At 40.8% G+C, this 11,775-nt stretch overlaps 1 protein-coding gene across 1 annotated transcript; it reads left to right on the forward strand.

Moving 5' to 3' along the window:
• The first annotated feature begins 387 nt into the window (after nucleotides 1-387).
• LOC119736584 (fucolectin-5-like) lies at nucleotides 388-6,921 on the forward strand. Its single transcript, XM_038210601.1, has 5 exons — nucleotides 388-484; nucleotides 2,280-2,396; nucleotides 4,093-4,179; nucleotides 5,536-5,796; nucleotides 6,659-6,921. Exons 1-5 carry the CDS (start codon nucleotides 388-390, stop codon nucleotides 6,919-6,921), a joined length of 825 nt encoding a protein of 274 aa, XP_038066529.1.
• The last annotated feature ends 4,854 nt before the right edge of the window (nucleotides 6,922-11,775 follow it).

The raw sequence follows: 11,775 nt of genomic DNA on the forward strand, positions 1-11,775 counted from the left end.
CATTTCAGTGTAACCGAAGCGCCAAAACGGCCGCGAACCAGAAACATGTTTACGGTCAATGTGCCAAAACGTGCTCCAGATAGCCAGTTGCTCAACTGTCACCCATGCGTGAGAAGAATGTAAACATCATCTAATAATAATCGTATTGTGCGCGAAATGAGGTGCTGGGGTACGAGCGAATACCAAAGTCAATCATTCCTTCAATTTTTAATGACAGTATTGATGGACAGGGCTCTCTTCTGTTTGGTTTGGGTACTCGTTTCGTCAAATTAATTAATAATGAATGATTGACGAAGCCTTTCGTTCGGTGCGATGCCCTATAATTGGAACATTCTAGCTTTTGAGCCCACACTGGACGGTACATGTGCAGCTAAAGCTCCTTCACGAATGTCGACGGTTAGGTGCAGCTTCGTGAGCAATCTTCTGTTGAAGATGCTCATGATGATATCCATCATCCTTCACTCCGCTCATTGTGAATTAGCAGGTTGGTAGAATTCATTTTTTTATTCCACTACTAGAACATGTGAGCTTTATAATAAGACAAACTTAAATCGACCTAACTAAGGGGCACACCGCGACCATGTTTATATTTACACCAATGCTTTCTTTGGATTTGCCTGTACTTGGATGGCGACAACATTTGCATTTCGACTCTTATTTGAAACCTAGAAACAACATCGATATAAATTCTACAGTACAATGGATACGAAAATAGTCCGCAGTAAAATTGAGTCTGGACGCAGAATTGTAAGTCGAACACAAACCGTAAAAATAGTGCAAGCACAAAAAGTACCACATGATTAGAGGTAATAGTTTAACCCAATAGCCCAAACTATAGGCCTAGTTGGGCCTGTCCCAAATAGGGGGATATCCCAACTATAGTTGGGACGATCCCTTGTATAGTTGAGACAGTGCTATCGTTGGGGCGTAACAGTTTCTCATAGTACAATTTCACAAAGCTACTCGAATCAGCTTGGGCGAATTGTTGAATCGTTGATACAGTTGAGTAGTGTTGTTAAAACTATAGTCCATCATTTGCAGCCATCCGAAAAAGTAACTGGCGTATTATTGTTGAAAAACATACTTGGTTGAAAGAGAGTAAGTGGACTAACCTCCCTGTGAAATTAATCTTTCTGGCAAGCTGTCATTTTGAAGTAATCAACGAAAGAAGGCCTTTCAAATGGTGCGTCTTAAGACGCACCGTAGGAAAATTCAAATTAGTAGTTCGTTTTGTTATTCGGCGCAGCGCGCGCACTCAGTGGCACGACGCACAGGCGCGTGCGGTTGCTATAATTCGTCGGAACAGTGCGCCACATCGCGTATAGCTGCAATTCAAAACAATTCAAAACGTGATTCAGCAACTTTTGATTTGAAATTGAGATCCTAGAATGCTGTTTTTCTCGCAATATACAGCTGAAGCTGAGCTGAAACTTCATCAGGTTAGTTGTTCAGTATAAGATTTTGAACACTTTTGTTGCTTCAAACGAACAAAATGCATAAATTACAAATGATGGACTATATCTTTAAAGGTAGGGTAGATCATTTGTCATTTGCGCATTTTTTTTCGTATGAAGCAACAAAAGTGCTCAAAATCTAAAGACGGGTGCATGCTTAACAACTACCTGATGAAGTTTTAGCTCTCTGAATGGTGTAAACTCCAAGAAAACAATATTTTAGGATATCGGTTTCAATTCAAAAGTTGCCGAGTCATATTTTGAACTGCGCCCGAAATCAGCGTCCGGGACTGGTTCTCATTCGGCCGATTGCAGCTACGCGATGTCACGCACTGAACTGACGAATAATAACAACCGCGCGTGTGTGCGTTGTGTCAACGCTTTTGCCGAGCACCCATCCACGGATTCGCCAAATCACAAATCAACTACCAACAGATATTTCCCAAAATGCGTCACTTGACGAATCTTTGGAAATGGTCTTCTTTTATTGTTTTCCTCAAAATGACAGCATGCCAGAAAGAATATTTCAACAGGGAGTTTGGTGCAATTACTATATCTTTAAACCAAGTAAGCTTTTCAACAGTAATTTCGTCAGTTAGTTTTTGGATAGCTGCAAATGATGTACTCTATACCTTTAAGTACGTAAGTTCCCGAGAATAGGGAATATTTGCTTAGCAAAACAGGTTATCAATAAAAAAATCTTCTGTATTGGACAGCATCATGAAATTGAATGTCGATACCAGGTTAGTGTAAAGAACGGTCAGGTTGTTTGAGCTCTACATTCCCGCAACTTACATATTTATTTTTAATACTTTAATGTTTAAGCCGTGTATGTAACTGGAAAGACTGCCGTACAAAGCACCAATTTCACCGATAATGTGCACTACACGGCAGACTATGCTGTTGATGGGAACCTCTATTCATCGTCGCACACACATCTCCGTAAGTACAAACAGATATTTTTCCATGGCAAACTGCCACCCGTATAATGGCTTAGAGATTTGTGCCTGGCCTTCGCCACTTTATAAACATTTATACAAATTTGTCGTTCAAGTACATTTTTTAAACACATTTCATTTCAATACCCTCAAGCTTCCAAAACCAAAATGGAAATATTTGAGAATGTTCACATGGCCAAGAAAAGTCTGAACTATTATGTAAAGTGTGTCAATTTTTTATTTTTTTGGTAAATAATAGGCGTAGCCAGAGGGGGGGGGGTCCCCCAATATTTTGTAAAGACTGCCCTTTTCCATTGAAATGCCCTTTTTTCAACAGCGCTTACCAAATATTTTGTAAAGATTGCCTTTTTTAACAAGTGGCCTTTTTCGGAACAAGTGCCCTTTTTAAAAAGAAGTCGTGCCCTTTTTTGTACCATTGGCCGTTCCAGATGCCCTTTTTGTAAATTGCACGCATGTTTCGCCCTGAAAAGCACCATTATTGTCCATTAGTGTGGAGAATTGTCGGTTTTGAACAGCGCCCCATCGACAGATATTACCAGCCCAGCCCCCCCCCCCCCCCCACTATTTGATTTTATGGAGGCCAAGTGTCTGGAGAGAAAAACGTGTCTACATTTCAGCACAGATGTGCAAGTGCCCTTTTCAAGAAATGTCCCCCCACCCAATAAAAAGGACCTTGCTACGCCATTGTATAATTATGGTACATGATGTCCTGCAAAAATTAAAGGGAATATACAACATTTGCAAACATCGAAAAATAAAACTACCAAGTTTTTACGAAATACCTTACTAGGATGTTGGTAAATGCCAGCCTAAAGCATCCTTTAAAATTATGGCACCTGGTGTCAAGTCATTTTCAAGAAAATTGTATTTTTGTATACTTTTCCAACGGTGGTCGGCCGACCACCGTTGGAAAAACCTAACTATTTTTCAACTACTGCTCCAAATTTACAAAAAAAAATCAGTCCAAAATTTGTTTGTTATTGGTTACATGTTCATGAACGGGTGCAGGCCAGCTAGACTGGTTCCCTTACCTTACAATTTTCTGACATCTATAATTTGATCCATTTTTTCTTTAGTAGAATCAGGGAACCAGACTACTTAAATATTTTTGTTTTTCTTGGTTTTTCAAGCATTTTCGTAACACAAAACTTCAAACATGTCAGTTAAACAATATTTGATCTATTATACTAACCCCTCAAATAGTTCATTTCTGAAAATTGCAGCAAAAGCCAATGATGTATATTCCCTTTAAGCTTGAAATTAAATTGCTCATTAACGTCATTCCAGAAAACATCGCACACAGAACTAGAAATCGGCCCACGATAAGTAACCAATTGAATAATTATCTCATCCAACGGTGGGCCTATATATTATATGTAATACATGTTTAAATGAAAACTCTAGTTGTTTTACCTAAATGAAACAAATATTCATTTAAGCAAATAGTTTGACGTCATTTGCATAACTTTGCGTATATTTTCTCATCAATACCATCACACAATATACAGTACACAGTTCTTCCTGAATTCGCTATCGGCGAATGATATTTTCGGCAGCACACGGACATAGCCTTGTGACAGTTTAAGAGTATAATGATCGACACACTAACAGTTCCAGTATAATGATAGCTATAGCTTAATACCATCTCCCCCCCCCTCCCTCATCCCGCCTTGTACTAGCCGATCCGCATCCTTGGTGGCGATTGGACCTCGGTACCCCGCATTGCTTGGGTAGAATCACTGTCATTACTCGACAAGGGTGCTGTGGTAAGTCCCATTTTTTCATTAGCTATATCATTGTCCATGATTTCCAAGCGGGTTTTTATTTGTGGTTCGTTACAAAAATAATTGTGATTTAGTTATAGATTTTGTTTTTGGTGTTGGTGTTGGTGTTGGATATTGGGTTTTGGATTTTTGATTTAGGTTTGGGTTTTAGTTTTAGCTTTGATTTGACTTTAAGGTTGGGGTTCGAGGTTTAGTTTAAGTTAATATTTAGGTTTCGATTTTGGGATAGGGTTTGTGTATTGGTTTTAGTATTGGTTTCGGGGGTCTGGGGTAGGGTATTGGCTTAAGTCTTAGTATCGAATTGGGGATTTTTGATTTGGGGTTCGGTTCGGAATTTTTGTTAAGGTTTGGTTTTGTGTGTGAAGTTGAGGTTTGAGGCATGGGGTTAAATGTATAAGTTAAGTAAATTGTAATGTTTATAGCGCTTTCCATTGCATTATCTCAAAGCGCTTCAAAATAATATTCATCAGGCCACGGCGCCACGCGGCAGCCGATATCAGCACACATCCGTTTCTCTACCCTCACAGGTAGGTACCCATTCTTACTCCTGGGTGGAGAGAGGCAATTGTTTTGGGGCCGCTTGTTTCATTGCAGATCCTGATCGAGGTCATGTGATCAAGCGCGATGCGAAAACAAACAGGAGCTCTCCCGCGTCGAATCATTTAGGGCGCACACGATTGTTGTCTCCTTTAGATTCTGTAGGCAGAAGGGCTATTTTATAGGATAATGTATCTATAATTTTCCAGAAAAAAAGTAAATCAATCCTTCTATTTTTTAAATCACGAAAATACACTCTAAAAGAATTACGAAGAAATGTTGTCACAAAAGTTCATTTGATGCTTCAAATCTACTCACCTTTTCTCCTGTCCGTCGCGCACGTCGCTATCATTGCTCTTGCGAACCCACCTCCATTAAAACCATATCCGGAGCAATTATCGACGCATCGGATCACTGATCGCGATCCGGATCTGCGCGAAACAAACAGGCCCTAAGTGTCTTGCCCAAGTGCACAAACTCCATGTTCCTGGCAGGGTTCGAACACACAAACCATCGTACATGAGTCAAATACCGTAACCACTGGACCATCGGGTTTGAGGCTTGAGTTTTATCTTGGTTTACAGTTGGGGTTGGGGGAGGGTTTCGATTTTTGTGGGTTAAGATGCAGGTTTAGGTTCGGTTTTGCGATCGGGGTTAAGTTCCAATTTTGGTTTTGATTTGGGTCAGAAATTTGGGTTAGGGTATGGATTTCTGTTGGGGTTCGGTTTTGGATAAGGACTCCGTCAAGAAAGACGGAAGACGTGTACAAATCTTTTTATACCCTCTTTTTCCGCCAAAAAGACCAATACAGATTTACTGCAGCACTAGCCCGAGCAGGTCTGAGCCCAAACTACGCCGAGAACCGACCGTGCGGCTCGCCGGCCACAAGAACCGAATCTACCACTGGTGCAACGGTGGATTTCCCGTGTGACACCCCACGTATGGCCAGGTATGTCACCCTGGACATAGACCTAGCCAGTCCTGACGTCACCCTTCCAATACTGCAGCTTGCTGAAGTGATGGTGGACGAGTACACATCGGGAGAATGTACCAAAAATAGCAGTAAGTATGGATCTAAACAACGATTTTGCGCCATGTGGTACGCGCGCACTCGATACTCTTTTGACCAATACAATTACCAAATTGCATGCAAGACTCTAGCTTATGAACGCGTGCAACATGCACGCGGGCGTATTTACCCAACCTCATCCCCATAGCTTTGAGCACTACTCTCCCACTAGCAACTCTTTTACCCTTACTGGACACTTATTTTCCATGTTCAAAAACCTTATGAGAGGCACGGAATAGTCTGGTACGTACGGAAGCGTGCTGCTCACTGATCTCTTCATAAAGACATGGATAGCGTACGGATAACCGCATAAGAAAACCTTTTGAAGCCATATTGGGGAGACCGGTTGGTGTTCTATAAAGGACAAGTTGTCGTCTTTTAAGACGGCCTAAAAGCAGTTGTGATTCACTTTTGTAACATCATGGTTCACCTGGTCTACCTTTTGTCGACGTTCATCACTACCACTGACTACGATTCACAAGTGTTCCAACGTCGTTGTTCACTTTTTGAATGCCGCAGTTCAATTTTTGCGAGGTTTGAAAATATCGTTTCGCCGTAAATTGTCCTTTTTAGAACATAATAAAACATGTAGGGCCTACATGAACAAAAAATACGCGTCAAATCATGATACAGCGCTCGTTGTATGTACGCGTAGAACGTTAATATAATATGGGCGGCCATTTTTGGAAGACCAGGGCAAACTGGTCAAAAAGCGAAAAAATGTTTGGTTTCCTTTTTGGCTATAACCAAAATTTCGGGGCAATTTTTCTTTCTTTTTTTGAGAGGGGGGGGGGGCAGCATTACGCTTCCGAAGGTATGATCTCATAAATCAGCCACTCACTCCTTTCCACGCAGATCTGGCTCCCAAATTCGAATCGGCAACTTTCGAAGTACTCCACAAGAACAGCTTAGTCGCCAACGCGAGCCCACTGGCCACCGAAGTGGCGCGATCGCTGGCACTATGCGCCGGTTACTGTATGGAACATGGCCAGTGTTTCTCCTTTGATTACGGCTCCGGCAAGCAGTGCCACCTCCACAATCTGAACGCAACCTACATTGGGATAACTCCCAGCGAGGGTTCCTCTGTCTATGTGGTTCTGAAGTTCCAGTCCAAATAGAATCAACCAAGCAAGCAAGCCTCAGACGCAGGGCTAATATTGGACTAACCTTGGCAAAAACATTGGGCCAATCTTAGTTGGCTAACATTAGCCCAGCATTAGCCAATATGCCATAACATTGGCTGCACATTGGCAAGGGCCGATTTGGTATTGCCATTTTTGGCAATAGTATGATCAAATTTGTCCCAATTAGCGATATTTACGTGGGCCAATATTGGGTAATGATGGGCAAATATTGGGTAATATAAGGCCAAGATTAGACAAATTCAGCCCAAGACTGCCTTCTAAGTTATAGTCCATTGGCCAGGAGCCATATTCATTAAACCTTACTAAGCCTAGTTGGTTACTATAAAGGCATGTAGTTGCTTACTAAGCCTAGTTGGTAACTAATTGGTGTTCTTGAAACATTACTAGGGTTAGTTAAATTCTAAGTTTCTTACTGAAGTTAGTTTTGATTCAGTGCAACTCTAAGTCACTAGTTAGCGACTAGCCTATATCATTATTTGTTGTGTCAGACTTGGCTCTTTAGGTGGCTTTCCCCCTCCGGTTACCTTGTTGGACTTAATTTGGAATTTATTCTCAGACTCGCTCAAGTAAGAATCGAAAATGGACGAAGAATGGTTTGGGGTATCACAAATCATGAAAATCCAGCTGACATCTGATCTGTTGATACTTTCATATACTTCCTGTGTCATTCCCATGCAGTTTGTATGATACCAGGTATCACACGTATCACAAGCTACAGCTGTTCTCGTTTTCGACCAGCGGACGGCTTTCTTAAAGACCCCACATGGATACTTGGGAGAGTAAGGACCTGGATTTAATTCTGTGTCGTGGGCTTGAGTAATCAGAAGGATGGTTAGATACATCAACACCGAGTTCTTGCTTGGTTTAAAATCAGCAATTTATTTTCTATAACTGAACATGAAGATAACCAGGAGGCTTGCCAAAGCTTTTGGCTGGTGTAGTGGTTCATCTTGGTAAGGCTAGCTGCAGGATACCACATGAAAAAGTTCAGGTTCATTGATGGTGGGTGAGACACAACAAAAGGTGAGACATGCTGTTCATTTTTTACAAAGTTGGTAGCCAATATTGGCATAAAAAGTAGCGCTGCAAAGATATGTGGGTCAAAAATGACTGATAACTGACCTTAGTTCCGATAGCAGGGGGTAATATGAGGCATCAAACCTGTCACGATCACCATACACTGTACAGCATGTACAATGCGATCCAAGATGGCTGCACTGGTGTGACCCCGCGAATGCACAGTCACCGTCACAGAAGAACTAAAAAAATGCTGGAGTTTAGGGATCCAATGAGGCAATAGGCAGGTACAATAACGATCCAGGGGAGTAGGAGGGAGTATAATGTGACAAAAGAAAACAGCGTCCAGGACCAAAAATGGTGAAAAAACACGAGCTCAGTGAGGAGAATTCCGAAAACAGGTGTTCCCGCGACCGCGACCTTTGTCATCCATATTTGTCTGCCATAAATAGTTGCCTTCTTGAGAATAATTTGCCTTCCTTGCCCTTGTTATAGCCATGTCTGATATACTATCCATATATGCAATTGCTAGAGGATTTGATGTTGATTCACTTACACGCAGTAGTACTGTACCACAATATGGGCCTTGGTCATTTTTTGTGCTAATCCACGCAAGTTCTGGACATGGATTAGCCTAATACACCTGTCACACTGTTGTATCTGTTGTCATCACATTCCATACATGCCCACTGCACCCAAAGCACCCAATTCCAATTACTGACGTATACAACTAAATTCTCCTAGTATGTAACTAGTAAGCAAGGTTCTTAGTAAGGTTTCATGAATTACAATTTAGTTGACAACTCCATAGTAGACTTAGTCTCGGTTCTCGACGCTCCTTGTGTTTTTATTCGACGAGCGCAACCCATGGCACCCAAAACCATTAACCAAGGAGCGTCGAGAACCGAGACTATAGCAGACTACTAGGCATTTTAGTATCCTGCTAAGGCCTAGTTGGCTGCTAAGTTAGTAAGGTTTCATGAAAATGGCCCCTGGACCTCAACATTGACCTACCGTACCATCCGATGTGGCAAAATCTGGTCGGTATTGTTTAATTGCTAAACATCTCTAGTTTATATTAGCCTTTGCAAAGTGGAAGTTATGTATTGGTTATCAACCTCTGATTGATCACACTCCAGCATGCAGCAATAGGTTTTCGTCTGCAGGCTAGTAAGGTCATTTACCTTTATGCGCATGCGTGAAACATTTCACGTGAGTGGGGTTTCTTTCTTAACTTGTTTAATGAAGTCCTATACTAATAAACAAAAAACCATCCGTTTGTGTGCTCCCGATTCGTGGCTGAGGAGAATTTTTTAAGGGACATTAAGTTTTAGAATCATTTCGTAAATCAACTGACTCATGCTTACTTTTACTTTTTCAGCCATTGTCGATCCAGCCTCAGCATGATGTCTCTAAATGCATCTATTTTGTGCTTGATGGTACTACTTGACTTTCCCCAGTATTGTTGCAGCTTGTCTCTCCATCCTCTTCTCTGGCGCCCTCTATATTATTTCGTTTGTTCTCATATGTTGTCCAGTGAATGATTGCTAAACTCCTGTTCTGCGGTTAATGTGTCCCGCCCAGTTCAATTTCCTACACTTTACTGTTGATATAAATGTCCTGAACTTGGTCTGTTCCCTTATCCCTTTGTTTGTTTCTCTGTCCTCGTGCGTGATCTCTAGTAGTTTCCTTTCCATTTTTTTTGGATAGGGTCCAGGTTTCAACTCCGTATGAGATAGCAGGGAGAATGCACTGATTACACACCCTTTTATAGGCACATTGGGAGGTTACCTTTCATGATGGTGCTGTATCTGCCATAGGCTTGCCATCTAGCTTTGATTCTTCTTCGTATTTTGTTGTCTTGGTTTTTGTCTTGAAGGGAGAACCGTTGGCCTAGGTAGATGTATTCGTTAACCTGTTCTATTTCTATGCCATTTATTAGTACTTCCTTTGGAGTTGCTGCATGTCCTGCCTCGACCTTTGTCTTTTTCATATTCATTTTAAGTCCAGTAAGTGCTGCGTCCGGCTCTTGCAACATTGTCTGCAAATCTGAGATGGCTCAAATTTCCCCATTTATGCTGACTCTTTTAGTTGACCAATTTAGTGTTTTGAAAATTCCCTCTAGGCAAGCTGTAAATCATAGCTTTGGTTTGTGATCCTTTGTCTCCCTGTCTTAGTCCCTTCTTTATCATATTTTCTCACTGTCCATGTGCATTTTGACAATGTTGTAGCAGCCGGAATATATGTCTCTGTAGATCTTGATGTATGCGTTGTTGATTCCCTTGTCTTCACGTTCTTTCAACACTGCCCAGATTTTAACAGAATCAAATGCCTTTCCATAACCAACGAATGCTACGCATGCGCATTATGTTAATTGACTATAGGCCTACTTGGTTGGCGAAAAAAAATTACCGCCAGCAGGGAAAAAAAGTTCTCTGCAAAACATTCACCGATCTAAAGCCTTTTCCCAAACTGCAACACCCCTCTAGATCCGCTTTTATGTTTATTAGTACATATGATGTGCCAGATATTGAATTTGCAATGTGTGATTAATAGTACAGTCGAATTGAATTGACTGTTGCAGCAGGTGCAGAGGCGGATGTGCCCTCTGGCTAGTGAGCCATTGTTGACTGTGAGATATACATATATATATTATATATAAATATATATATGCATATTTGATCAGTACAGCAGCAATAAAATATTTCTCATTCATGGAAATTTATTCACTCTGCCGCCATGACTATTAAACATGTCCAATAAAATGCAGTCAAAAACAGAAAGTGAAAGTCACTGGACCTAGATCGCGTACTAGGCCAGCTGGCCAGCTGTCCAAAAAATCTCACTCTATTCCGACAGATGGTCCTAAAGGCTTGGGTTTAGAAATGGTAAAACACGAGAAGGCTTGCTCGTCAAGGTGGACATGAAGCCAGGCTCAGGCAGATTTACTATCGCCGTGCAAAATTGCGAGTTTCGATCGCCACGAAAACTTGATTTTGAATTGTTTATGCATTTATAATATGTTTTATGCCAAAACAGTCTAAACTGTTTTCCAATGGGGCCCTGCATACATCACAAGTTATTAAAGAATGTTTAACAAAGTAAAACTCATAAGGAAAAAGTGCATTGGCGAAACAGACGAACAACATTAATATAGGTTTTCCCGGTAAGTTTAATACATTTGGCAGCCAATTTGACGACGAATCACTCCTTTTCGCACAAATTTTGATGCACGTTTGGATCAACATTCAATAAACTAAATAAATGGTTCAATTTAAATTTAAAAACATGCGATTGCACTTTAAAAGATAATGCATCCAAATTAAAATTTCACATTGGGTCATTCGAATTCGCTTTCAGTTGCGTCAGTTTGGTCATTCGAACTCACCATTAAGCAAGCATTTAGTGTATAAGCACAGGCATTTGAAAACGGTTCATGTTATTCATATGTTCAACAGGGTGTTTTTGTTCCAATTGGAAGTACACGAGAACTTTTCTCACAAGATTCTGCCACAAAGCAGCAGCCGCATAATAGCCAAATTGATCACTTTTTCCCCGCTATTTGTTTTGCCTATCAAAGGAAAAATCAGTCAATGCACTGAAGCAAACAAAAAAAAATAAGCATGTTTAAGATAAAGCGAATTGAGCAAATATCTCGGACATATGAGAAAACAAACGGTAAAAGAGCATCAGCAACTATGAAAAGGCAAAAGTTTAAAATATTTTGCGAAACTAAATGTCTAAACAAAAAGTCGAACATGATTAGCATCATATCTTTTAGTGGAAAACAAATGAAAAGTAATCAAAACG

The sequence above is a fragment of the Patiria miniata genome, unplaced genomic scaffold, assembly GCF_015706575.1.
Source record: "Patiria miniata isolate m_02_andy unplaced genomic scaffold, ASM1570657v1 HiC_scaffold_3, whole genome shotgun sequence".
Taxonomy (NCBI): Eukaryota; Metazoa; Echinodermata; class Asteroidea; order Valvatida; family Asterinidae; genus Patiria; species Patiria miniata.